The sequence below is a fragment of the Nilaparvata lugens genome, chromosome 9 (genome assembly GCF_014356525.2).
Source record: "Nilaparvata lugens isolate BPH chromosome 9, ASM1435652v1, whole genome shotgun sequence".
In the NCBI taxonomy this organism is placed as follows: domain Eukaryota; kingdom Metazoa; phylum Arthropoda; class Insecta; order Hemiptera; family Delphacidae; genus Nilaparvata; species Nilaparvata lugens.
In genome coordinates this window covers 44,759,014-44,786,745 of record NC_052512.1, presented here as the reverse complement: position 1 = coordinate 44,786,745, position 27,732 = coordinate 44,759,014, and the positions used below count along the sequence as shown (strand labels likewise).

The following is a 27,732-nucleotide window of genomic DNA, read 5'->3' as shown; positions in this document are numbered from 1 at the left end:
GAAGAAGAAGAAGAAGAAGAAGAAGAAGAGAAGAAGAAGAAGAAGAAGAAGAAGAAGAAGAAGAAGAAGAAGAAGAAGAAGAAGAAGAAGAAGAGAAGAAGAAGAAGAAGAAGAAGAAGAAGAAGAAGAAGAAGAAGAAGAAGATGCTGATGAAGCTAAAGTTTATTGAAACTGATTAAGTAGAAAATGAAAATGGATATGATAATATTTCAATAGTGATGTCCACGTTATAATGACAGTATTTGATCAACTTTGGTTTTGCTATCCTTGTCTATCATTCGACATAGCCGGTGGTACTATCCTTTTCTAGGTCCACAACGATGCCAATTATGGTTTTGACAGTGTAGAAATATAATTAATTAATGCAGAGAATCGGCATCGCTATTCTTCTATCTTTATCCACTGCCATTATAACGTGCACCTCACTACAGTAAAGACTTTACTACTCTTATAATTCCACTAAATTTTTGATATTTATAATAAAATTATGTATACGATCTATATATATAAAAGCGAAATGGCACTCACTCACTGACTGACTCACTCACTCACTCACTCACTCACTCACTCACTCACTCACTCGCAGTACTAAAAATCTACCGGACCAAAAACGTTCAAATTTGGTAGGTATGTTCAGTTGGCCCTTTAGAGGCGCACTAAGAAATCTTTTGGCAATATTTTAACTCTAAGGGTTGTTTTTAAGGGTTTAAAGTTCGTCTTTTAGCATGTATATTCTTCTTCTCCCAATCTCTTAATTATAATTGAAATTTCCATATCATATGTTACTATAGAACTATAATCTAGATAGAGTACCTCTTCGAAACAGTTGTTAACTGGCAACTAAATTAATAATTTTGTCAGGTTGGCATTAAGTTGAGTTGACTTTGTTAGGTTGGCACCAAGTTGAAGATTTAAATGCATTTATCGCGGAAAAATTGATTGGGCACTGCTACTTCAATCCTGGGAATATTATATTACTAGCCGTCAGGCTCGCTTCGCTCGCCATATCCGTTTAGCCAGACGTTTAGTCTGGTCCCCGACTAACATATGATAAAAATGCTCAAATGAAAAATGCAGGCGAGCGAAGCGAGCCTGCTGATTTCATTCTTGGTCGATCCAGTCGTGGGTCCAGGGGGCGGAGCCCCCTGGCTAGACGGATATGGCGAGCGAAGCGAGCCTGACGGCTAGTTTATGATAAAATTCAAATTATCAGATTCACGTCATGGAGTAAATTACACCTGATTATAACATTGGTGTTGCTATCCTTGTCTGTCACTTCACAAACCAGACATCTGCATCCTTTTCCAACTCTGCACCGTTGCCAAATCGTTTATTGTGGTGATCACACTATAGTCCAATGTCTATCATTCTTGTCTATAGTGTATTGCTATCCTTGTCTATCATTCAACAAAGCAGATAGCACTATCCTTTCCTACATCTGCACTGTTGCCAAATTTTGGACGTCTTGTATCAAATTATAGTGTTGTGTATCAAGTTTAGATAATACTGTATCATATTGTGGTGATACTGTATCATCTTCCTATAGTGAGGTCCACGTTATAATGGCAGTATTTGATTAACATTTGTGTTGCTATCTTTGTCTATCATATTAGCTGTATCCTATTCTAGCACTGCAGCGTTGCCAGATCGGAGACGGTTTATGGACGCTCTACAGTGATCTTAGAAGACAGGGAATCGGCAACGATGTTCTGCTATCTTTCTCCACTGCCATTATATCGTGGACCTCACTAAACGGTTTATAGACGTTCTACAGTGATCTTAGACAATCGGAAACGCGAAGTGAGGTCTAAGATTTAAGTCGACGGTTTGGCAATTCTCTTAATGTTTAAATGTTTATATGTTGCGCATTTACGGCGAAACGCGGTAATAGATTTTCATGAAATTTGACAGGTATGTTCCTTTTTTAATTGCACGTCGACATATATACAAGGTTTTTAGAAATTTTGCATTTCAAGGATAATATAAAAGGAAAAAGGAGCCTCCTTCATACGCCAATATTAGAGTAAAAATCTGGTGTGGCGCACTCACAAAACTTTCCTTGCCGTTATGAAAATTGATCAACTGACGTTAGTGTTCCCGCGCATCTCAAGTCTACTACTATTCAAAGATCTGAGCCAGCTGGTGACAGGACAATAACGCTGGAAACACACGAGGTCTGCTATCTCTTCATAGTGAATCATTTAATAGAATCAAGAGTTGCCAACAGTTTGCAATTGGATATTCATATTTTCTCGAATTTCGAACTTATTTTTAATTTTAGGTGAAAATGTTACTGAACATTAATTGTAGAGATTCTCATGCTCAATCTATTCCACTCGAAATGTTTTGTTTAAATTGTATCTGAAGTATTGAGAATCTAAAATCAAACTTTGCATAGATGGGGCGGAGCTCCTGAATTTTTTACAGATATGGGACTTGTGGCAGTTGATAGAGCTTATCGATGACTATTTTAGGTAAAACTTTAATCATAATCGTTGGAGCCGTTTTCGAGAAAATCGCGAAAAACCCTGTTTTCGCCATTTTAGCCACCATCCTGAATCGCATTTGATCGAAATTGTTCGTGTCGGATCCTTATATTGCAAGGACCTTACGTTCCAAATTTCAAGTCATTCCGTTAATTGGGAGATGAGATATCGTGTACACAGACGCACATACACACACACACACACACACACACACATACACACACAAACACAAACACACATACACACACAAACACAAACACACACACAAACACATACAGACCAATACCAAAAAACTACTTTTTTTGGACTCAGGGGACCTTGAAACGTATAGAAATTTGTAAATTTGGGTACCTTAATTTTTTTCGGAAAGCAATATTTTCCTTACCTATGGTAATAGGGCAAGGAAAGTAAAAATCAGACTATAGAATTGTTCATCATAAATCAGCTTATTTTTAATAAAAATAAAGCCGTTACGTTAAGCAGTCGGTCCCGGCTGCCTAAAAAAGCAGTCGTTAGGTCATGTGAGAGGCCCTGAAATTGATCAGTTGCGACCTGAAAACTCTGACACCAGACCTGAGCCAGCCAGGTCACTCGATATTATTATTATTATAGCTGACAAGTGATTACACAGATGTGTGGAGAAGCCAGTCTATTGCTGTATTTCCATAAGGTATAAGTTTCAATCAGGTACTTGTGGATGAGAATACTGCGTGAGGTCTACTGTTCACAGAACTACTAGTATAAAAGGAAAAAGGAGCCTCCTTCATACGCCAATATTAGAGTAAAAGTCAGACTATAGAGTTATTCATCATAAATCAGCTGACAAGTGATTACACAGATGTGTGGAGAAGCCAGTCTATTGCTGTATTTCCATAAGGTCTATAGTTTCAATCAGGTACTTGTGGATGAGAATACTGCGTGAGGTCTACTGTTCACAGAACTACTAGTATAAAAGGAAAAAGGAGCCTCCTTCATACGCCAATATTAGAGTAAAAATCAGACTAGAATTATTATTCATCATAAATCAGCTGACAAGTGATTACACAGATGTGTGGAGAAGCCAGTCTATTGCTGAATTTCCATAAGGTCTATAGTTTCAATCAGGTACTCTTGTGGATGAGAATACTGCGTGAGGTCTACTGTTCACAGAACTACTAGTATAAAAGGAAAAAGGAGCCTCCTTCATACGCCAATATTAGAGTAAAAATCAGACTATAGAATTATTCATCATAAATCAGCTGACAAGTGATTACACAGATGTGTGGAGAAGCCAGTCTATTGCTGTATTTCCATAAGGTCTATAGTTTCAATCAGTTACTTGGGAATGAGAATACTGCGTGAGGTCTACTGTTCACAGAACTACTAGCACTATCTTTCTCCACTGCCATTATAACGCGGACCATTAAAATCATAAACCAATCATGTTCACTTCCTGAATGAATGTGTAAACAATTCTCCCATTATTTGAAATAATTAACTTTTTCTAAACTTGAATCAGGCGAACTGAATAGTAATCGACCTTGATAGTCTGACTGCCCGCCCACCCCCCTCTTGCGAATTAAAATAAATTAGTGTCCACTTTGCTGTGCTGAAGAAAAAGAAGAAGAAGAAGAAGAAGAAGAAGAAGAAGAAGAAGAAGAAGAAGAAGAAGAAGAAGAAGACGAAGAGGAATAAATCAGGGTAAGAAGTAGAAGTAGAGGTGAAAGAAGAAGAAGAAGAAAAAGAAGACGATGAAAAGGAATAAGACAGGGTAAGAAGTGGAAGAAGAAGAAGAAGAAGAAGAAGGATGAGGAAAACGAGGAGGAGGAGGAGGAGGAGGAGGAGGAGGAGGAGGAGTGGAAGATTGCTACGTTGAAAAGTCAGATATTTATACCAGTTTACCTCTATACGATTATTATCATAATCGGGCTGATATTAAATATATTCTATCAGTCTCAAGGGGAAATATCATCTCAACCAATATATGCACTTTGCACTTCAGTAAAAGAAGAAGAAGAAGAAGAAGAAGAAGATTGATTGATTGATTGATTGAGTACTTTATTTATGTAGATTACAATATATACTGGCTTATACACTTATATACAATAGCTTACAATACAGCAAAATTATAGATGAATTTACATAATATAGACTAGGAAAATAACTATTGAACTGTATATGATATGAAAAAGCAATTTGTAATATAATAACTATAGATAATAATCATATTGTTATGCATCTACATAAATTGGCGGAGCTTTGGACATATCAATGTCCATTCTTTGGGAAGAATATTAAAAATATCCTCCCCACTAACTCTCTACCAAAAAAGAAGACGAAGAGGAATAAATCAGGGTAAGAAGTAGAAGTAGAAAAAGAAGAAGAAAAAGAAGAAGAAGAAGAAGAAGAAGAAGAAGAAGAAGAAGAAGAAGAAGAAGAAGTGGTAGGTGAAACGTTGCAAATAATAGGAACGTTGCAAGCCCCCCTGTATCCATACAAGCTTCAGGAGCTTCCTTTCAAGAGTTCAACAGCTGAAACTTCTCTGCTCCTTCGATGTTCAAAGCAAGAAAATATTTCAAGTTTCAACACAACTTGAGTTGGTTCCAGAGTCTTCTAGATTCTGGTTGTAACTTGATAAGTGCGTTTTTCTTAACTAATTTGAGGTTAGGTTCATTTTATCTTGTATCACAACTAGATTTTCTATTCAAATATTTAATATTGAAACCGCTTATTTGAAAGTATTTAATTAAAACTTTTTAATACATATTATATTATAAAAATCAGATTTTATATTTAATTGAAACTTTTTTTAACCGGCTTCTCATAGATTAATAAACACGTGTGATTGTACATAATTTCAAATAGTACAGGTAGGCTATTACAAAATAAATTTATCAAAAGTAGTTAACGGTCTGTTATTTTAAACTGGTTTAAACGTTTTGCAAATTTCAACTAGTTATCAAATATTTGAATCAAATCATTGAAAGAACGGTGTGTTATCGAACCTAGTTAACGGTCTGTTATTTTAAACTGGTTTAAACGTTTTTCAAATTTCAACTAGTTATCATATCTGAAAATATTTGAAATCAAATCGTTGAAAAACGGTGTGAGCTACTAGAAAATACGGTAATACAAAATAAATTCTTCGAAACTAGTTAACGGTCTGTTATTTTGAGCTGGTTTGAACGTTTTTCAAAATTCCAACTAGTTATCAAATCTAAAAATATTTTAATCAAATCGTTGAAAAAACGGTGTGAACTACAAAATACGGTAATACAAAATAAATTCATCGAAACTAGTTAACGGTCTGTTATTTTGAGCTGGTTTAAACGTTTTTCAAAATTCCAACTAGTTATCAAAAATCTGAAAATATTTTAATCAAATCGTTGAAACAACGGTGTGAACTACAAAATACGGTAATACAAAATAAATTCATCGAAACTAGGTAACGGTCTGTTATTTTGAGCTGGTTTAAACGTTTTTCAAAATTCCAACTAGTTATCAAATCTAAAAATATTTTAATCAAATCGTTGAAAAAACGGTGTGAACTACAAAATACGATAATACAAAATAAATTCATCGAAACTAGGTAACGGTCTGTTATTTTCAACTAGTTAAACCTTTTGTCAAATTTTAAATAGTATCGCATCTGGAAATATTTTAATCAAAACGTTGAAAAAACGGTGTGAACTACAAAATAATTCATCGAAACTAGTTAACGGTCTGTTATTTTCACTAGTTAAACATTTTTTTCAAATTTTAAATAGTAATCGCATCTGAAATATTTTAATCAAATCGATGAAAAAACGGCGTCTTTATCGAACCTAGTTAACGGTCTGTTATTTTAAACTAGTTAAACCTTCTTTCAAAATTTCAGCTAGTTATCAAATATTTGAATCAAATCGTTGAAAAAACGGCGTCATTATCCAACCCAGTTAACGGTCTGTTATTTTAGACTAGTTGAAATTTTCTAACTAGTTATCAAATCTAAAAATATTTTAATCAAATCGTTGAAAAAACGGTGTGAACTACAAAATACGATAATACAAAATAAATTCATCGAAACTAGGTAACGGTCTGTTATTTTCAACTAGTTAAACCTTTTGTCAAATTTTAAATAGTAATCGCATCTGGAAATATTTTAATCAAAACGTTGAAAAAACGGTGTGAACTACAAAATAAATTCATCGAAACTAGTTAACGGTCTGTTATTTTCCACTAGTTAAACATTTTTTTCAAATTTTAAATAGTAATCGCATCTGAAAATATTTTAATCAAATCGATGAAAAAACGGCGTCTTTATCGAACCTAGTTAACGGTCTGTTATTTTAAACTAGTTAAACCTTCTTTCAAAATTTCAGCTAGTTATCAAATATTTGAATCAAATCGTTGAAAAAACGGCGTCATTATCCAACCCAGTTAACGGTCTGTTATTTTAGACTAGTTGAAATTTTCTAACTAGTTATCAAATCTGAAAATATTAGAATCAAATCGTTGCAAAAACGGCGTCAACTAGACAAAATTTGATTCTCTAAAGAGTGTGTATTTTGTGTTAACACAGGAGCCGTGAGTTGAATACACTATTGGAGAGTTATCACAAGGTCAAAGTAAGTATCAATTAATTTTCCTAGTGTTTAAAGTGGAGACCACGTTATAATGGCTGTATCTGATCAACATTGGTGTTGCTATCCTTGTCTATCATTCAACAAAACAGATAGCGCTATCCCTTTCCATTTTTCATGACATTACATTACATTGTAATCCATGAATAAATCACGGATTTTTGCAAAAATGGTCAAAAATTAAAATCGCTGAATCTCCCAGGAATGATAGTACTTGAGGAGAGGAACAATAAATAATATGGCATCACATTGGCGAAATTCTCACCAATTCTTGAGTTATAAGCATTTGAAGATGAGTGATTTCTCTGATCTGAGAGTGGAAATAGTTATTTTCCTACAGATACCCTGAAAAGTGACCATTTGTGCACTGATTGCAGGCTGCAAAGAATCACTTTTCCGCACTAGTGCGCAAAGTGAGTACTTTGCGTACTCCAGATTTGCAGCATGACAACGCAAAATAGTTAGTAGGTTATATGGAGCAACAGTGCAGGAAAATCAAAATGAAGTTGGTAACAGTGACTGCTGTGGCTGCTATAGTGAGCAGAGGTGCAACCAAGCACAACGCGCTAATTATTAAGTAGATATTATAACCAAGGACAACGACAGCACAGTGCCACCACAGCACACACCACACAGCTGCCCCCCGCCATTCAAACACTACTACATTATTCAGGCAATTTTACCCATAATTACCCACTTTTCATATTCAATGGTAACTGTAGGAAAAATTTAATGTGAAATACGTGCGCAAAGTTCGTTTGCTGCACTCAAGAAACCATTCCGCCCTCGCCTACGGCTCGGGCGTAAACGTTTCTTTCGATGCAGCAAACTGTCACTTTGCGCACTAGTTGCACAAATAACTATTGTGCAACTAGTGCGCAAAGTGACAGTTTGCTGCACCGAAAGAAACGTTTACGCCCGAGCCGTAGGCGAGGGCGGAATGGTTTCTTGAGTGCAGCAGAGGAACTTTGCGCACGTATTTCACATTAAGTTTTTCCTACAGTTACCATTGAATATGAAAAGTGGGTAATTATGGGTAAAATTGCCTGAAATGCATCAAATGTTTTTCTGTGTAATTTTATTATTGATAAAAACCTTAATCCTAAAATCCTAAAGTCCTTGTTGTCGTTGGTTATAATATATAATGAATAATAATTAGCGCGTTGTGCTTGGTTGCACCTCTGCTCACTATAGCAGCCACAGCAGTCACTGTTACCAACTTCATTTTGATTTTGCTGCACTGTTGCTCCATATAACCTACTAAGTATTTTGCGTTGCCATGTTGCAAATCTGGAGTGCAGAAAAATTTTTCCCGCACTAGAGCGGAAAAGTGATTCTTTGCGTTCTGTAATCAGTGCAGCAATGGCCACTTTTCAACGTAACTGTAGGAAAAATAATATGCAGCATCACATTGGCGAAATTCTCACCAATTTTTGAGTTATAAGCATTTGAAGATGAGTGATTTCTCTGATCTGAGAGTGGAGAAAGATTTTATGTTTCAATGAATAACTCACCCTGTATTTTAGCGGAACGTCTCATATTATAGCACAACATTTATTGCCTCTATGCTATAGCCTGTAAGGGCTGTAACCACCCTTGCATAGAATAATTGACCGAGCGAAGTGAGGTCTCAGATTCAAGTCGACGGTTTGGCATTTCTCTTAATGTTTTTATGTTGCGTATTTACGGCGAAACCCGGTAATAGATTTTCATGAAATTTGACAGGTATGTTCCTTTTTTAATTGCACGTCGACATATATACAAGGTTTTTAGAAATTTTGCATTTCAAGGATAATATAAAAGGAAAAAGGAGCCTCCTTCATACGCCAATATTAGAGTAAAAATCTGGTGTGGCGCACTCACAAAACTTTTCTTGCCATTATGAAAATTGATCACCTGACGCTAGTGTTCACGCGCAACCAAAGTCTACTAATAAACAAAGATCTAAGCCAGCTGGTGACAGGACAATAACGCTGGAGACATACGAGGTCTGCTATCTCTTCATAGTGAATCATTTTAATAGAATCAACAGTTGCCAACAGTTTGCAATTGGATAATCACATTTTCTCGAATTTCGAGCTTATTTTCAATTTTAGGTGGAAATGTTACTGAACATTAATTGTAGAGATTTTCTTGCTCAATCTTTTCCACTCGAAATTTTTCGTCTAAATTGCATCTGATAATTGGAAGTCTAAAATCAAACTTTGCATAGATGGGATGGAGCTCCTGAAATTTTCACAGATATGGGACTAAAGGCAGTTGATAGAGCTTATCAATGACTATTTTAGGTATAAATTTAATCGAAATCGTTGGAGCCATTTTCGAGGAAATCGCAAAAAACCCTGTTCTTGACAACATTTTCTCCATTTTAGCCGCCATCTTGAATCGCATTTGATCGAAATTGTTCGTGTCGGATACTTATAGCGTAAGGACCTTAAGTTTCAAATTTCATGTCATTCCGTTAATTGGGAGATGAGATATCGTACACAGACGAACATACACTCATACACACACACACACACACACACACACACACACACACACACACAACACACACACACACACACATACAGACCAATACCCAAAAACCACTTTTTTGGACTCCGGGGACCCTGAAACGTATAGAAATTTGTAAATTGGGGTACCTTAATTTTTTTTGGAAAGCAATACTTTCCTTACCTATGGTAATAGGGCAAGGAAAGTAAAAATCAGACTATAGAATTATTCATCATAAATCAGCTGTCTAGTGGACAGTATAATACTACCCGTTCAAAAACATCGAACATCTTGAAAATGTATCTTTCCATCAACGTTGTAGACAGTTGCAGTCAGACCTGATAACAGCGCTCACACTCACATTCCGGGACGACACGTCACGGTACGATAGAACAAAAAGCTCTATATTTCTTTAGGATTTTTTCTAGACATTTTAAATTTATTAATTACAGTATTAATTAATTTTTGAGAAAACATAACAACAGGTCAATGTACCTTACTGAGCGCGAGGTCTACTGTTCACAGAACTACCAGTTAATGTTGAATTCTACAAAAAAATATTTGGAAAAAACTTTACACTGGATCCAGTTATTAAACCAGTTTACCTATTACGGTAATTTTCTCAAACTATAATTATTTCCTAAGCTATAAGAAACCAGTTTTGGGTTCAAATTGAAAATAATTTACAATAGACAAAAGAATTTACAATAATTTTTTAAAATAATATACACTAAATCGTCTAGACAAAGAAACATTTTCTTAACAATAATTTATTATTGACGTCTAATTTTCGTTCCCCCATAGATTTTCCCCGACCTTTGTTGTAAAACATCAATATCAAGATCGACGTCATAGTAAGTGAAAAATGATAGAACAGCATTGTTGTCAATTCTCTGTAGCCACCGCCTTCTATTATAGTTGATCATGTTATAGAGTAAGTAGTGGAAATGATAGAACAGCATTGTTGTCAATTCTCTGTTACCACTGCCTTCTATATTAGATCATGTTATAAAATCAGTAGAAATGATAGGACGACAATGTTGTCAATTCTCTGTTACCACCGCCTACTACGTAGCTGTAATTCAAGTCGTCCCCTTATGTCTGATGTGTTATTAATTGTTAACTCTTGGTTATAATGTGATCAATTCCATTCGAAATATAACTATTTCCACCAAGAAAATATATTTTCATTAATTTCAATAAATAAAATTGAATTAAATATTCCAGTAGACCATTCATATTATTTCGATGATGTACTTATTATATAAATTGATGAAAAAAAATCCTCTAAATATAATAATAAAGGAAAGAACTGACTTATACACTTGGGGGATAGGAAATTCACGAATGACGCATCATCACGTCTCAACTACTCAACTGATTAACTTGAAATTTGGTATATAATTTCTCAATTTACCGAGGATGGTTATAGACCTATTTTAAATTCTTCGAGATTTCAGTTTAACAGTTTGTCTAGTTTTCAATTAGTCCCTTGTGGAGCACAATAAGAATCAACATTTGAAGAGCTCTATTCCAAACGGGCCCAAGTCACAAAAGTGTTTTTCTCAGGAAATCGATTTTTTGATAGTCATCACTTAAATGTTGGAAAATGTTTGTAATCCAATGTATAAAGTGTGTATTTTGAATTCCATACAATAATTTTGCATATTTTGAAGTAATTCCTGTGTAATAGGTTAATTTCCTTGCTTTTTTTTCCAAAATGTCACTAAGTCCATGGACTTGGTGACATTTTGGAAAGGAACTTGGACTCGGACCTTCTTCATGTCACTAATATGATAAGTTTCTTCAAGTGCTGTATTTGCTGAGTTGAATATATCTTGCCAATTTTTTTGATTAAATTTTCTTGATCACTTGATGCTCTTGGTAATCCCCAGTGTATGTATTCTTGACTTTCACTGTTCTCTTCCCTTGAAAACGCGGTGATCTCGTAGTAAAAATGGTAGTTAGGCTTCAATCTGTAGACAGACCGACAGAAAAAGATGCTCTGCGCATGCGCAAAGGACTAAGGTTGGAATGGAAAGGAACAGCAATGGACTTAGATACACTTTGGAAAAAAAACGTGATATTGTGATATTTATTTTGCAGTGACTAAGGATAGTTTGGAGTAGTTAGTATGCTAGGAATGAAGGTCTATGTATAAGGTTCAATAATCAGCTGATATCTCGATTTCTACAAAAATGGACTTAGGCCCGTTTGGAATCGAGCTCTTCAATTATTAATATCATATCTAGAATACCAGGATTGATTAAAAACAGAAGCAGTGTTTGAGACGCTAAAAAATGGCTAAAAATCTTGAAATTAATCGTCCTTCATACCAAGGTAGTGCCAAATCCGAAAAAAATAAAAAGTTTAAGCCCCACTAAACATCGTGTCCAAAATTAGCTTCCATCCTTTAGTGAACAAGGTCTTGTAGTCCATAATAAACATATATACATATCATAAATATAGAAAAGTGTGAAGTGAAAAAATTATATTCTATAAATGATCGATAAGGTGAAGATTTATTCCGCGGTAAAAACTGGTTTCGAATTGCACCAAGTCGTATAAATTCGAGCATTCCTGATCAGTCAAACTGGTTCTGAAAGGATATTTAAGTTATAAAGTGGAAATGATAGGAACACGTTGTTGCCAATTCTCCTTTTCCACCACCTCCTATGATTCGAGTCAACCCGGTGTATCTGATCTGATATTAATTGACTGAACGCAATGAGGTGGTCTATGTTTCATAGTTCATCAAGTTTCAATAACTTCATTTTCATTTATATTTAAATCAATAAGTTTATTAAAAATTAGTGAATTTAATAAAAAATACAATTATGGTTGTAATTGAAATAATAATAGATATAGTGTGGTCATGAAAAAAAGTTAAATTGTTCTATAGTGGGTTTCAACTCGATTTGCTTTTGTCTGTCTGTAACGCAATTACGGCCAAAACGCGTTCATAGAATTCGATGAGATTTGGCAGGAATATTCCTTTTTCAACTGCGCGTCGATGTATACACAAGGTTTTTTGAAATTTTGCATTTTGAGGATAGTAATGAAAAGGAAAGAAACTCTTAAAGATAGGATCAATCAGACTATAGAATTATTCATAATCAATCAGCTGACAAGTGGATTATATTTCATTGCATGCATTACACAGATGTCTGGCCGTGTCTATTTCTATAAGGTAGGGTTTCAATATTTTTTATGATGCGTGCCCATCAGTATCAATATTCTCACATTTGAAAAACGAATTTAATAGGTGATTGAAAACAATGCTGAAGATATTATAATATTCTTGATTGAAAAAAGTTAATTTAAAAATTTAGAAATATTTTTATCAGATGGAAAGATTATCACGGAACTGGATAAATTATCATATGAGATACAAATTCAAACGTGAACTGAGTTTATTAATATAAGTGAGTTTTTACTTTCCTTGCCCTATTACCATAGGAAAGGGAAGTATTGCTTTCCGAAAAAAATTAAGGTACCCCAATTTCTAAATTTCTATACGTTTCAAGGTCCCCTGAGTCCAAAAAAGTGGTTTTTGGGTATTGGTCTGTATGTGTGTGTGTGTGTTTGTGTGTGTGTGTGTGTGTGTGTGTGTGTGTGTATGAGTGTATGTGCGTCTGTGTACACGATATCTCTTCTCCCAATTAACGGAATGACTTGAAATTTAGAACTTAAGGTCCTTACTCTATAGGTATCCGACACGAACAATTTCAATCAAATGCAATTCAAGATGGCGGCTAAAATGGCGAAAATGTTGTCAAAAACAGGGTTTATCGCGATTTTCTCGAAAACGGCTCCAACGATTTTGATCAAATTCATACCTAAAATAGAAATTGATAAGCTCTATCGACTGTCACAAGTCCCATATCTGTAAAAAATTTCTGGAGCTTCGCCCCATCTATGCAAAGTTTGATTTTAGATTCCCAATTATCAGGCTTCAGATACAATTTAAACAAAAAAAATTCGAGTGGAAAAGATTGAGCATGAAAATCTCTACAATTGATGTTCAGTAACATTTTCACCTAAAATTGAAAATAAGCTCGAAATTCCAGAAAATGTGATCATCCAATGCTAACTGTTGGTAACTGTTGATTCTATTGAGTGATTCACTATGAAGAGATAGCAGACCTCGTATGTCTTCAGCGTTATTGTCCTGTCACCAGCTGACTCAGATCTTTGTTTATAAGTAGACTTGAGATGCGCGACAACACTAGCGTCAGGTGATCAATTCTCATAACGGCAAGGAAAATTGTGTGAGTGCGCCACACCAGATTTTTGATCTTAGAGAAAACAAAAAATCTGGTGTGGCGCACTCACTCAACTTTCCTTGCCGTTATGAAAATTTATCACCTGACGCTAGTGTTCCCGCGCATCTCAAGTCTACTATTCAAAGATTTGAGCCAGCTGGTGACAGGGCAATAACGCTGGAGACACACGAAGTTTGCTATCTCTTCATAGTGAATGATTTAATAGAATCAACAGTTTCCAACAGTTTGTAATTGAAATAATAACATTTTTTTCGAATTTCGAGCTTATTTTCAATTCTAGGTGAAAATGTTGCTTAACATTAATTGAAGAGATTTTCATGCTCAATCTTTTCCACTTGGAATTTTTTGTTTGAATTGTATCTGAAGCCTGATAATTGGAAATCTAAAATCAAACTTTGCATAGCTGGGGCGGAGCTCCTGAAATTTTTACAGATATGGGACTTGTGGCAGTTGATAGAGCTTATCAATGACTATTATAGGTTTAAATTTGATCAAAATCGTTGGAGCCGTTTTCGAGAAAATCGCGAGAAACCCTGTTTTTGACAACATTTTCACCATTTTATCCGCCATCTTGTATCATCAGATCGAAATTGTTCGTGTCGGATCCTTATTTTGTAAGGACCTTAAGTTCCAAATTTCAAGTCATTCCGTTAATTGGGAGATGAGATATCGTGTACACAGACGCACATACACTCATACACACACACACACACACACACCACACACACACACACACACACACACACACACACACACACACACACACATACAGACCAATACCCAAAAACCACTTTTTTGAACTCAGGGGACCTTGAAACGTATAGAAATTTGTAAATTTGGGTACCTTAATTTTTTTCGGAAAGCAATACTTTCCTTAATAGGGCAAGGAAAATTAAAAACATTTTTAAGAGTAAATTATGATTCAAATGTGAATATTGTGAATCAACTAGAACAGTTGACATCAGATACTTGTGGATGAAAAAACTGCGTGAGGTCTACTGGTCACTGAACTACTAGTTTATTATTGAATAGTAACCCATGCTCTGCAAGGTCTATTTTGAAACTTGACAAACTGAAAACTTGACGTAATGGAATTTTGAAGAATTGAAAATAGGCCTATACAAAGCTCGGTTAATTAAGAATCTATATGCAAAATTTCAATTTAATCAGTTGAGTAGTTGAGACGTGATGATGCGTGATTCGTGAATTTCCTATCCCCTACGTGTATGAGCAAGTTTTTTCCTTTATCTATATATATATAAAAGCGAAATGGCACTCACTCACTGACTGACTGACTGACTCACTCACTCACATAACTAAAAATCTACCGGACCAAAAACGTTCAAATTTGGTAGGTATGTTCAGTTGGCCCTTTAGAGGCGCACTAAGAAATCTTTTGGCAATATTTCAACTCTAAGGTTTGTTTTTGAGGGTTTAAAGTTCGTCTTTTAACATGTATATTCTTCTTCTCCCAATCTCTTAATTATAATTGAAAAATTCCATATCATATGTTACTATAGAACATAACTATAATCTAGATAGAGTACCTCTTCGAAACAGTTGTTAACTGGCAACTAAATTAATAATTTTGTCAGGTTGCCATTAAGTTGAGTTGACTTTGTTAGGTTGGCACCAAGTTGAAGATTTAAATGCATTTATCGCGGAAAAATTGTTTGGGCACTGCTACTTCAATCCTGGGAATATTATATTAGCCGTCAGGCTCGCTTCGCTTGCCATATCCGTTTAGCCAGACGTTTAGTCTGGACCCCCGACTGGATTGTCCTAACATATGATAAAAATGCTCAAATGAAAAATGCAGGCGAGCGAAGCGAGCCTGCTGATCTCATTCTTGGGCGATACAGTCGGGGGTCCAGGGGGCGGAGCCCCCTGGCTAGACGGATATGGCGAGCGAAGCGAGCCTGACGGCAAAGTTATAGTATAGATTCTTGTAGATAATGATCAATATATCTCAAATTAATTATAAAAGTACATTTTTCATGAAGGTTTCGTGCAACCGGTCCAAAGTCAATCATTCCCAATTCAATCCCGGATATTATGGAATAAAATTTTCCAATTCACCCAAATTAAAGGAAGTCAACTAGTGTTTATTTTTCAATGAATTGACTTATAGAATGAATTATTTAACTGTTATCAATGAATCCTATTATATTAAGCGAGCAATTGCTGTATATCTGTTTATCTTGTTATTTATGCTCAACGGATCTCGAAAACGGCTCTAACGATTTTCACAAAATTTGGGAACATAGTAGGTTTATGATATGAAAATTCGATTGCACTAGGTCTCATCCCTGGGAAAACTCGCTGAACGACATTAAAAGGATAATTCATCCTTGGGAAACAGATGATAATTTCGTCGTCTCTTGATAACAGAAGATGCGTGTGCCTGTGTGGGAGAGAGACAGAATTATTTCCAGCTGTGTAATCATAATCAATCAGCGAGAAATTTTATCTAGCTAGACAATTTTTAATTGATTTGATCAACATAATCTGATTTGTTGACATGACATGATAATCCTCCTAAACTAGAGTATATCATAAAATTTTCAAAGTTGATCATTATTTGACAATTTTAAGTGATTAGTGAGTGTTATTTTGTTATTCAATTTGTTTTGTATATAATCTTAATCATTTTTTCTTTGTTTTCAAATGTTTGAACAGAAAATTGATCCTGAATTCAAGTGTATGGAACATAACCTACTTTCTGGACTATTTATAGTGTATAAATCAAAATTCGGGGAAAAACAGTTTTTGGCTGTGCCTGATAGTACTACCCCAATAATTTTAAAGAATTGTGTTCGGTTTATCAAAAGTTAACAAATTCATCCTTGACTGAAACAGCTGAGACTTTCGTCGTCTGTGGATAGTAAAAAGTGAGCGAGTGATTTTGTGAAAAATCAAAATATCGCATCCCCGAAATTCATAAGCTGACGTATAGCCAGCTGTGAAATATAAACACAATCATTTTAGAGAATTGTGTTCTGTTTATCAATAAATGAAAATAACGAGCAAAGCTCGGTGCCCCGACATTTGCATTGAAGCATGAAACATTAATTATTATTTAAGGTCGAATTTGATTTAAATCATAAATTACTCAAAATAGATCTGTCACTGTACTGATAATAATAGTGAGGTCCACGTTACAACGGCAATAGAGAAAGATAAGAGAACAACGTTGCCGATTCTCTGCCTTACCACTTCCTTCTATAGAGGATAGCTGATACCGGTATGTTTTTGATGTGATATTGACTGTTCAATCTTCTTAAAAACTAGTAGTTCTGTGAACAGTAGACCTCAAGCAGTATTCTCATCCACAAGTACCTGATTGAAACTATAGACCTTATGAAAATACAGCAATTGACTGGCTTCTCCACACATCTGTGTAATCACTTGTCAGCTGATTTATGATGAATAATTCTATGGTCTGATTTTCACTATAATATTGGCGTATGAAGGAGGCTCCTTTTTCTTTTTATTCTAGTAGTTCTGTGAACAGTAGACCTCACGCATTATTCTCATCCACAAGTACCTGATTGAAACTATAGACCTTATGAAAATACAGCAATAGACTGGCTTCTCCACACATCTGTGTAATCACTTGTCAGCTGATTTATGATGAATAATTCTATAGTCTGATTTTCACTATAATATTGGCGTATGGAGGAGGCTCCTTTTTCTTTTTATTCTAGTAGTTCTGTGAACAGTAGACCTCACGCAGTATTCTCATCCACAAGTACCTGATTGAAAATATAGACCTTATGGAAATACAGCAATAGACTGGCTTCTCCACACATCTGTGTAATCACTTGTCAGCTGATTTATGATGAATAATTCTATAGTCTGATTTTCACTATAATATTGGCGTATGGAGGAGGCTCCTTTTTCTTTTTATTCTAGTAGTTCTGTGAACAGTAGACCTCACGCAGTATTCTCATCCACAAGTACCTGATTGAAAATATAGACCTTATGGAAATACAGCAATAGACTGGCTTCTCCACACATCTGTGTAATCACTTGTCAGCTGATTTATGATGATAATTCTATGGTCTGATTTTCACTATAATATTGGCGTATGGAGGAGGCTCCTTTTTCTTTTTATTCTAGTAGTTCTGTGAACAGTAGACCTCACGCAGTATTCTCATCCACAAGTACCTGATTGAAACTATAGACCTTATGGAAATACAGCAATAGACTGGCTTCTCCACACATCTGTGTAATCACTTGTCAGCTGATTTATGATGAATAATCTATGGTCTGATTTTCACTATAATATTGGCGTATGGAGGAGGCTCCTTTTTCTTTTTATTCTAGTAGTTTTGTGAACAGTAGACCTCACGCAGTAATCGCATCCACAAGTACCTGATTGAAACTATAGACCTTATGGAAATACAGCAATAGACTGGCTTCTCCACACATCTGTGTAATCACTTGTCAGCTGATTTATGATGAATAATTCTATGGTCTGATTTTCACTATAATATTGGCGTATGAAGGAGGCTCCTTTTTCTTTTTATTCTAGTAGTTCTGTGAACAGTAGACCTCACGCAGTATTCTCATCCACAAGTACCTGATTGAAACTATAGACCTTATGGAAATACAGCAATAGACTGGCTTCTCCACACATCTGTGTAATCACTTGTCAGCTGATTTATGATGAATAATTCTATGGTCTGATTTTCACTATAATATTGGCGTATGAAGGAGGCTCCTTTTTCTTTTTATTCTAGTAGTTCTGTGAACAGTAGACCTCACGCAGTATTCTCATCCACAAGTACCTGATTGAAACTATAGACCTTATGGAAATACAGCAATAGACTGGCTTCTCCACACATCTGTGTAATCACTTGTCAGCTGATTTATGATGAATAATTCTATGGTCTGATTTTCACTATAATATTGGCGTATGGAGGAGGCTCCTTTTTCTTTTTATTCTAGTAGTTTTGTGAACAGTAGACCTCACGCAGTAATCGCATCCACAAGTACCTGATTGAAACTATAGACCTTATGGAAATACAGCAATAGACTGGCTTCTCCACACATCTGTGTAATCACTTGTCAGCTGATTTATGATGAATAATTCCATAGTCTGATTTTTACTCTAATATTGGCGTATGAAGGAGGCTCCTTTTTCCTTTTATATTATCCTTGAAATGCAAAATTTCCAAAAACCTTGTATATACGTCGACGCGCAATCAAAAAAGGAACATACCTGTCAAATTTCATGAAAATCTATTACCGCGTTTCTCCGTAAATGCGCAACATATAAACATTCAAACATTAAGAGAAATGCCAAACCGTCGACTTGAATCTTAGACCTCACTTCGCTCGGTCAATTAGTCAAGAAAAAGTATGTTTCAATGTTCACGTAACACATTTCCATAATCGAGATTTCATATTTTCTAAATTACTGCATTCATACATTGTTGAAAACCGATCAGACAACGTTGTGGAGGTGGAAAGGGATAGCGCTATCTGCTTTGTCGAATGATAGACAAGGATAGCAACACCAATGTTGCAATCAAATACTGCCATTATAACGTGGACATCACTGTAGGAAGTTCTATTCACTGGGAGATTAAAAATAGTAATCGAGAAAATTACATGTTCAAATGTTGTATTGTGAATAAGCTACCAGTAAATTCGACCATATAATCGAAGAAGAAGAAGAAGAAGAAGAAGAAGAGAAGAAGAAGAAGAAGAAGAAGAAGAAGAAGAAGAAGAAGAAGAAGAAGAAGAAGAGAAGAAGAAGAAGAAGAAGAAGAAGAAGAAGAAGAAGAAGAAGAAGAAGACAGAAGAAGAAGAAGAAGACAGGAGAAGAAGAAGAAGACAGGAGAAGAAGAAGAAGAAGAGAGAAGAAGAAGAAGACAGGAGAAGAAGAAGAAGAAGACGAAGAAGAAGAAGAAGAAGAAGAAGAAGAAGAAGAAGAAGAAGAAGAAGAAGAAGAAGAAGAAGAAGAAGAAGAAGAAGAAGAAGAAGAAGAAGAAGGAATCAGTCATTAACTCTATTTAACCACCATCTTGATTTAAATTCGACTGTTCGCCTTTTTTATGTCATTTTTGTTTTTAAAAGTCGGAAAAATCTTATTTTTACTCTCCGAGAAATTATTCTTTACTAGCAGGTAAAGGTCTATTTTGAAACGTGACAAACTGAAAACTAGACCAAGTGGAATCTTGAAAAGTTTGAAATAGGCCTAGAAACATCCTCGGTTGATTAAGAATCTATTATGCAAAATGTCAAGTTAATGAGTTGAGTAGTTGAGACGTGATGATGTTGTGTATCAAGGTGAGATGATACTGTATCATATCGTGGGGATACTGTATCATTCATGGTGATACCATAGTGATGATGCGTCATTCGTGAATTTCCTATCCCCTACGTGTATAAGCCAGCTCTTTCCTTCATTATAGTACTAGCCGTAAGGCTCGCTTCGCTCGCCATATACGTCTAACCAGGGGGCTCCGCCCCCTGGACCCCCGACTGGATCGTCCAAGAATGAAATAAGCAGGCTCGCTTCGCTCACCTGCATTTTTCATTTGAGCATTTTTATCATATGTTAGGACAATCCAGTCGGGGGTCCAGACTAAACGGATATGGCGAGCGAATCGAGCCTGACTGCTAGTAATATGATATTCCCAGGATTGAAGTAGCAGTGCCCAATCAATTTTTCCGCGATAAATGCATTTAAATCTTCAACTTGGTGCCAACCTAACAAAGTCAACTCAACTTAATGCCAACCTGACAAAATTATTAATTTAGTTGCCAGTTAACAACTGTTTCGAAGAGGTACTCTATCTAGATTATAGTTCTATAGTAACATATGATATGGAAATTCCAATTATAATTAAGAGATTGGGAGAAGAAGAATATACATGCTAAAAGACGAACTTTAAACCCTTAAAAATAACCCTTAGAGTTAAAATATTGCCAAAAGATTTCTTAGTGCGCCTCTAAAGGGCCAACTGAACATACCTACCAAATTTGAACGTTTTTGGTCCGGTAGATTTCTAGTTATGCGAGTGAGTGAGTGAGTGAGTCAGTCAGTCAGTCAGTGAGTGAGTGCCATTTCGCTTTTATATATATATATAGATAGATAAGTTCTTCAACTTGGTGCTAACGTAATAAAGTGACAGACCACAAATTTTATATAGGGCCGTTCCTCAACTTGATGCCAACCTGACAAAATTGGACTGATTATTAATTTAGTTGCCAATTTTAACCATCTGTTTCTAAGAGGTAGTCACTCTACATTTTAGTTCTATCTATATATATATATAAAAGCGAAATGGCACTCACTCACTCACTCACTCACTCACTCACTCACTCACTCACTCACTCGCATATTTAAAAATCTACCGGACCAAAAACGTTCAAATTTGGTAGGTATGTTCAGTTGGCCCTTAAGAGGCGCACTAAGAAATCTTTTAGCAATATTTTAACTCTAAGGGTTGTTTTTGAGGGTTTAAAGTTCGTCTTTTAGCATCTTCTTCTCCCAATCTCTTAATTATAATTGAAATTTCCATATCATATGTTACTATAGAACTATAATCTAGATAGAGTACCTCTTCGAAACAGTTGTTAACTGGCAACTAAATAAATAATTTTGTCAGGTTGGCATTAAGTTGAGTTGACTTTGTTAGGTTGGCACCAAGTTGAAGATTTAAATGCATTTATCGCAGAAAAATTGATTGGGCACTGCTACTTCAATCCTGGGAATATTATATTACTAGCCCTCAGGCTCGCTTCGCTCGCCATATCCGTTTAGCCAGACGTTGAGTCTGGACCCCCGACTGGATTGTTCTAACATATGATAAAAATGCTCAAATGAAATCTCATTCTCGGACGATCCAGTGGGGGGTCCAGGGGGCGGAGCCCCCTGGCTAGACGGATATGGCGAGCGAAGCGAGCCTGACGGCTAGTAATAACATAAAAGTAATCAAGTCCCATGAACGAAATTTGAGCATTAATTCTGTAAAATCTGGAAGGAACATTGAAATTTGGGCTTCGACGTGCACGATATTGATATTTTTAGAACCCATGTGCAAAATTTGGAGATCTAAATAATTCCCGTATTTCCAGTATGCAATCCACAAGTTGACATGTTTTGATGCGAACAATCACAACCCTACTCAAATCAAATCAAATTTCATTCATACAAAATATTAACAAATTACTGAATTAATTGACCGAGCGGAGTGAGGTCTAAGATTCAAGTCGACGGTTTTGCATTTCTCTTAATGTTTACATGTTGCGCATTTACGGCGAAAAGCGTTAATAGATTTCTATGAAATTTGACAGGTATGTTCCTTTTTTAATTGCGCGTCAACGTATATACAAGGTTTTTGGAAATTTTGCATTTCAAGGATAATATAAAAGGAAAAAGGAGCCTCCTTCATACGTCAATATTAGAGTAAAAATCAGACTATAGAATTATTCATCATAAATCAGCTAACAAGTGATTACACAGATGTGTGGAGAAGCCAGTCTATTGCTGTACTCCCATAAGGTCTATAGTTCAATCAGGTACTTGTGGATGAGAATATTGCGTGAGGTCCACTATTCACAGAACTACTAGTTAACAAATATTACTCTCTCTTATTATATAGAAGATGTCCTACCGTTAGTGTCAGATACACTAACAAAGAGACTACCTCTTTTTTATCAGCTTAAGAAAATTCCGTTCAAACAAAAGTTTAGCAAAATCCGATCTTGAACTTAGATTTTAAAGAATCAATTAAAAAAAAAACGTATCAATATTTTATAAGAGAGGAAATTGAGTATAATTATCATACTGAGAGATATATTGGAAAAAAGCTCAGTTCAAGTTGAGTGTCTATTAACTGAAGTCAAGGATATCAAGTTAAACTCAACTTGTTTTAAAATGTTAGGAAGAGCAATACGGAAAGAGAGAGAGAGAGAGAGAGAGAGAGAGAGAGAGTGAGGAAGAAAGAGAGAGAGAATGATACAGAGATTGGATTCGAGTTCTAAATTCAAGTATGCTACAATATAGAGAGAGATATGAGATACAATGAGAGAAAGAGGAAGGGACCGAGAGAGAGGAAGAGAGAGAAAGAGAGAGAGGGAACGAGAGAGAAAAATAGATAGAAAAAACAGGAAGCAAAAGAGTGTAATAAACCGTGAATAAACGTCTTATCAAGAAAAACATCTCAATGATTTCATGTACGTAATATATTACTATAATATATTATTATAGTTGAGGTCCACATTATAATGGCAGTATTTTTTATTAACATTGGTGTTGCTATCCTTGTCTATCATTCCACAAAGCAGATAGCACTATCCTTTTTAAACTCCTCAACTTTGACAGATCGTTTTCCAATAATGTAGAAATAAAAACAATCCATTTTGTCAGGTTTGTGATTAGAGCCATGCGAAGCACGGGTTGCCTGCTATAGTGAGGTCCACGTTATAACGGCAGTGATGAAAGATAGCAGAACACCGTTGCCGATCCTCTGTCTTGTCAATGCCTTCTATAGACGGTAGCTGATACAGGTTTATTGAAGTAATATTAACTGTTCATTCTCGTTTAAAATAATCAATTATATTTTATTAAGTAGGAAATTAGTTTTTTCAATAATTTCGATGAAATATTTTGTTGATTAATTATTAATTCTACATTGTTAGAAGACGATCTGGCAACAGAGCAAATCGAGGAAGAGATAGCACTGCCGATCTCTGTCTTGACAATGCCTTCTATAGACGGTAGCTGATACAGGTTTATTGATTAATTGTTCATTCTCGTTCAGAATAATCAATTATATTTTATTAAGCAAGAAATTATATTTTTTAATAGTTTCATAATGAATTTTCATAGTTGAGATGAACTATTTTGTTATCAATAAATTCTACATGGTTAAAAGCCGATCTGGCAACGGAGCAAAGCGAGAAAGAGATAGCGCTATCCGGTCTGTTGAATGATAGACAAGGATAGCAACACCATTCTAATCAAACACTGCCATTATAACGTGGACCTCACTATAGTAATCAAAATTATTGAATGAAATAAATCTTCTACGTTTTAAAATCATATGTCGAGATTTCATAATTCTTTAAATAATTTCACAGCATATAAATAATTAATAAATCATTGAAAGAAATTAGTCTTCTAATTTTTTTATAATCTTACTAGCAAGTAACCCGTGCTTCGCATGGATCTAATTAAAAACTTGACAAACTGAGACCTTTTAGAGTTAAAAATGACATTTTTTCCAAAAAACGTTACATTTTTTCAAAAAAAAACGTTACATTTTTTCCAAAAAACGTTACATTTTTTTCAAAAACCGTGACATTTTTTCCAAAAACATGACATTTTTTCAAAAAACGTGACATTTTTTCCGAAATTGATGAACATCGAATTTCAAAAAAAAGGCCTATAACCATCCTCGGTCAATTAAGGATCTATAATGCAAAATGTCAACTTAACCAGTTGAGTAGTTGAGACGTGATGATGCGTCATTCGTGAATTTCCTATCCCCTACCTGTATAAGCCAGTTCTTTCCTCTATTATATTATGGATGTCAAGATATCAGTATTTTTTAAATAGTTTCACTCGAGAAAATCGTTAAACAAATTCATACACACAACACTGAACAATACAAGAACAAACTGAGTATAACAAAAAAATTAAGAACAATTAAATTCGGAGTTGAGAATAATTAAAATTTAAACACCTGTTCAAACACTTAAATCCGACCCAAGAAACTATTCAACTTATTTTTTCTATCAAAATTCTTAACGTTCCATAGTCGGATTATAGTGGCAATAATAGGACGACATTGTTGTCGATTCTCTTTTATGATTGTTGATTAATTATTAATTCTACATTGTTGGAAGACGATCTGGCAACAGAGCAAATCGAGGAAGAGATACCACTGCCTTCTATAGTGGATCATGTTATAAAGTAAGTAGAAATGATAAGACGACAAAGTTGCCACTCTCCTTTTCCACTGCCTTCTGTACAGGGTCATCCCGTCATATCTGATCTGGTATTAATTGTTGATAATTGTAAAATTCTATCTATCTATATATATAAAAGCGAAATGGCACTCACTCACTGACTGACTGACTGACTCACTCACTCACTCACTCGCATAACTAAAAATCTACCGGACCAAAAACGTTCAAATTTGGTAGGTATGTTCAGTTGGCCCTTTAGAGGCGCACTAAGAAATCTTTTGGCAATATTTTAACTCTAAGGGTTGATTTTAAGGGTTTAAAGTTCATCTTTTAGCATGTATATTCTTCTTCTCCCTATCTCTTAATTATAATTGAAATTTCCATATCATATGTTACTATAGAACTATAATCTAGATAGAGTACCTCTTCGAAACAGTTGTTAACTGGCAACTAAATTAATAATTTTGTCAGGTTGGCATTAAGTTGAGTTTGACTTTGTTAGGTTGGCACCAAGTTGAAGATTTAAATGCGTTTATCGCGGAAAAATTGATTGGGCACTGCTACTTCAATCCTGGGAATATTATATTACTAGCCGTCAGGCTTGCTTCGCTCGCCATATCCGTTTAGTCTGGACCCCCGACTGGATCGTCCTAACATATGATAAAAATGCTCAAATGAAAAGCTGATCTCATTCTAGAACGATCCAGTCGGGGGTCCAGGGGGCGGAGCCCCCTGGCTAGACGGATATGGCGAGCGAAGCGAGCCTGACGGCTAGTAATATAATAAAGGAAAGAACTGGCTTATACACGTGGGGGATAGGAAATTCACGAATGACGCATCATCACGTCTCAACTACACAACTGATTAACTTGAAATTTTGCATATAGATTCTTAATTTACCGAGGTTATGTTACAGTATCAACACAATTTGATACAGTATCACCATGTTACAGTATCAACTTGATACACAACATCATATTTTGTTACAAAACCTTTTTAATTCTTTCAATTTTTTCAGAAACTGGCTAATAAAATGAGATTAATGGCCCCGCCAGACAATGTGATATCTTTAGAAGAGGAACTGAAGAAAACTGATCGACTGAAATTGGAGGACATAGAGGATCTGAGACGTAGAGTCAATGAGATACCATCCTACCCCAAAAATGTACCTGGTAAAGTATTTTCCTATTTTATACACTGAAAATAGATTTTCATCTGGTCACTTAACATCAATTTTCATCGACTAATTAGTCATTAAAACTATCGAGAACCAATCAGAGAAGCCGTCTTATCAAAAAAACCTCCTCTGATTGGTTCTCGTAAAATTAATCACGGTTAAAATTTAACCGGCTTTTGTGCAGCCGGACCTTTGTTTGTATTACAGATGTGCTATTATATTTTTCAACTTCTGATTATAATTTCTAATTTTCAAAATTTAATTTACTTTATTTTGTATTACAGATGTTCTATTCTCTTGTTTCCTCAACTGTAGCAATTTGAGAAGGATTTGAAATTTATTAAATGAAAAATAAAATGATTTTGCAATTGTAATCTACTTTGTTTTGTATTAAAGACGTGCTATTATACTTTTTTGTAAATTTCTAATTTTGTTACCTAGTTTAATTATCATTGTTTTGTTTTACAGACTTTCTATTAGCTTGTTTCCTAACTGAAGAAATTCTGAGATGGATTTGAGATGGATTAAATGATTTTGTAATTTCAATCTACTTTGTTTTGTATTAAAGAAAGACCGGTTTCGGTTATTACACCATTGTCAATCTCTGTTAAAGTTTAAATTATCAATAAATCTGTGGTTTTTTGACAATTTCTTAGTCTTTTTCATTCAATTTCTATTAGCTTGTTTCCTAACTGAAGCAATTTGAGAAGGATTTGAGATTGATAAAATGATTTCGTAATTTTCATTTACTCTGTTTTGTATTCAAGACAAGCTATTATATTTTTCCTACAGTTACGTTGAAAAGTGGCCATTGCTGCACTGATTACAGAACGCAAAGAATCACTTTTCCGCTCTAGTGCGGGAAAAATTTTTCTGCACTCCAGATTTGCAACATGGCAACGCAAAATACTTAGTAGGTTATATGGAGCAACAGTGCAGCAAAATCAAAATGAAGTTGGTAACAGTGACTGCTGTGGCTGCTATAGTGAGCAGAGGTGCAACCAAGCACAACGCGCTAATTATTATTCATTATATATTATAACCAAGGACAACGAGGACTTCAGGATTTTAGGATTAAGGTTTTTATCAATAATAAAATTACACAGAAAAACATTTGATGCATTTCAGGCAATTTTACCCATAATTACCCACTTTTCATATTCAATGGTAACTGTAGGAAAAACTTAATGTGAAATACGTGCGCAAAGTTCTTCTGCTGCACTCAAGAAACCATTCCGCCCTCGCCTACGGCTCGGGCGTAAACGTTTCTTTCGGTGCAGCAAACTGTCACTTTGCGCACTAGTTGCACAAATAACTATTGTAACATTTGATTAAATTTCATAGTTTTAATTCACTTTATTTTGTTTTACAGACGTTCTATTCTCCTGGTTCCTTAACTGTAGCAATTTTGAGAGGGACCTGGCCATGAAATACATGGACATCAATTTGAAACTTAGAGAACAGGCTCCTGAGTTATTTGAAAACAGGGATCCACTATCTGCGCCTTTGCAAACTGTATGGGATTTAACGTGAGTAATGAAATGGTATTGCTATCCTTGTCTATCATTCAACACAGCAGAACGCGCTATCTCTTTCTTGCTTTGCCCTGTTGCCAGATCGTCTTTCAACAATGTATAAATATAATCATTTACAAAATATGAAATTTCGATTATGGCGAATAATGTATTATTTGAACATTGGAGCATACATTTACTTGACTTATAGAATATAATTGATTGTTTTTAACAAGATTG

The 27,732-nt window shown here is 35.1% G+C and overlaps 2 protein-coding genes across 3 annotated transcripts in view; one reads left to right on the top strand and one right to left on the bottom strand.

Annotated features, from left to right (window-relative positions):
• Positions 1–27,732, bottom strand: part of LOC111063758 (dmX-like protein 2) — a 478,861-nt gene that overhangs the window by 155,896 nt on the left and 295,233 nt on the right. The gene's annotated exons all lie outside the window — the stretch shown is intronic.
• LOC111059413 (alpha-tocopherol transfer protein-like) overlaps positions 5,043–27,732 on the top strand; it is a 38,274-nt gene continuing 15,584 nt past the window's right edge. The window contains exons 1-4 of one of the 2 annotated variants that reach the window (XM_039435959.1): positions 5,051–5,335; positions 7,027–7,072; positions 25,820–25,973; positions 27,351–27,507. In XM_039435959.1, coding sequence (XP_039291893.1) covers positions 25,835–25,973; positions 27,351–27,507 — 296 coding nt within the window. In that variant the 5' untranslated portion in view covers positions 5,051–5,335; positions 7,027–7,072; positions 25,820–25,834. Of the gene's footprint in view, positions 5,336–7,026; positions 7,073–25,819; positions 25,974–27,350; positions 27,508–27,732 lie in introns of both variants that reach the window. The other variant, XM_039435958.1, reaches the window with a different exon arrangement.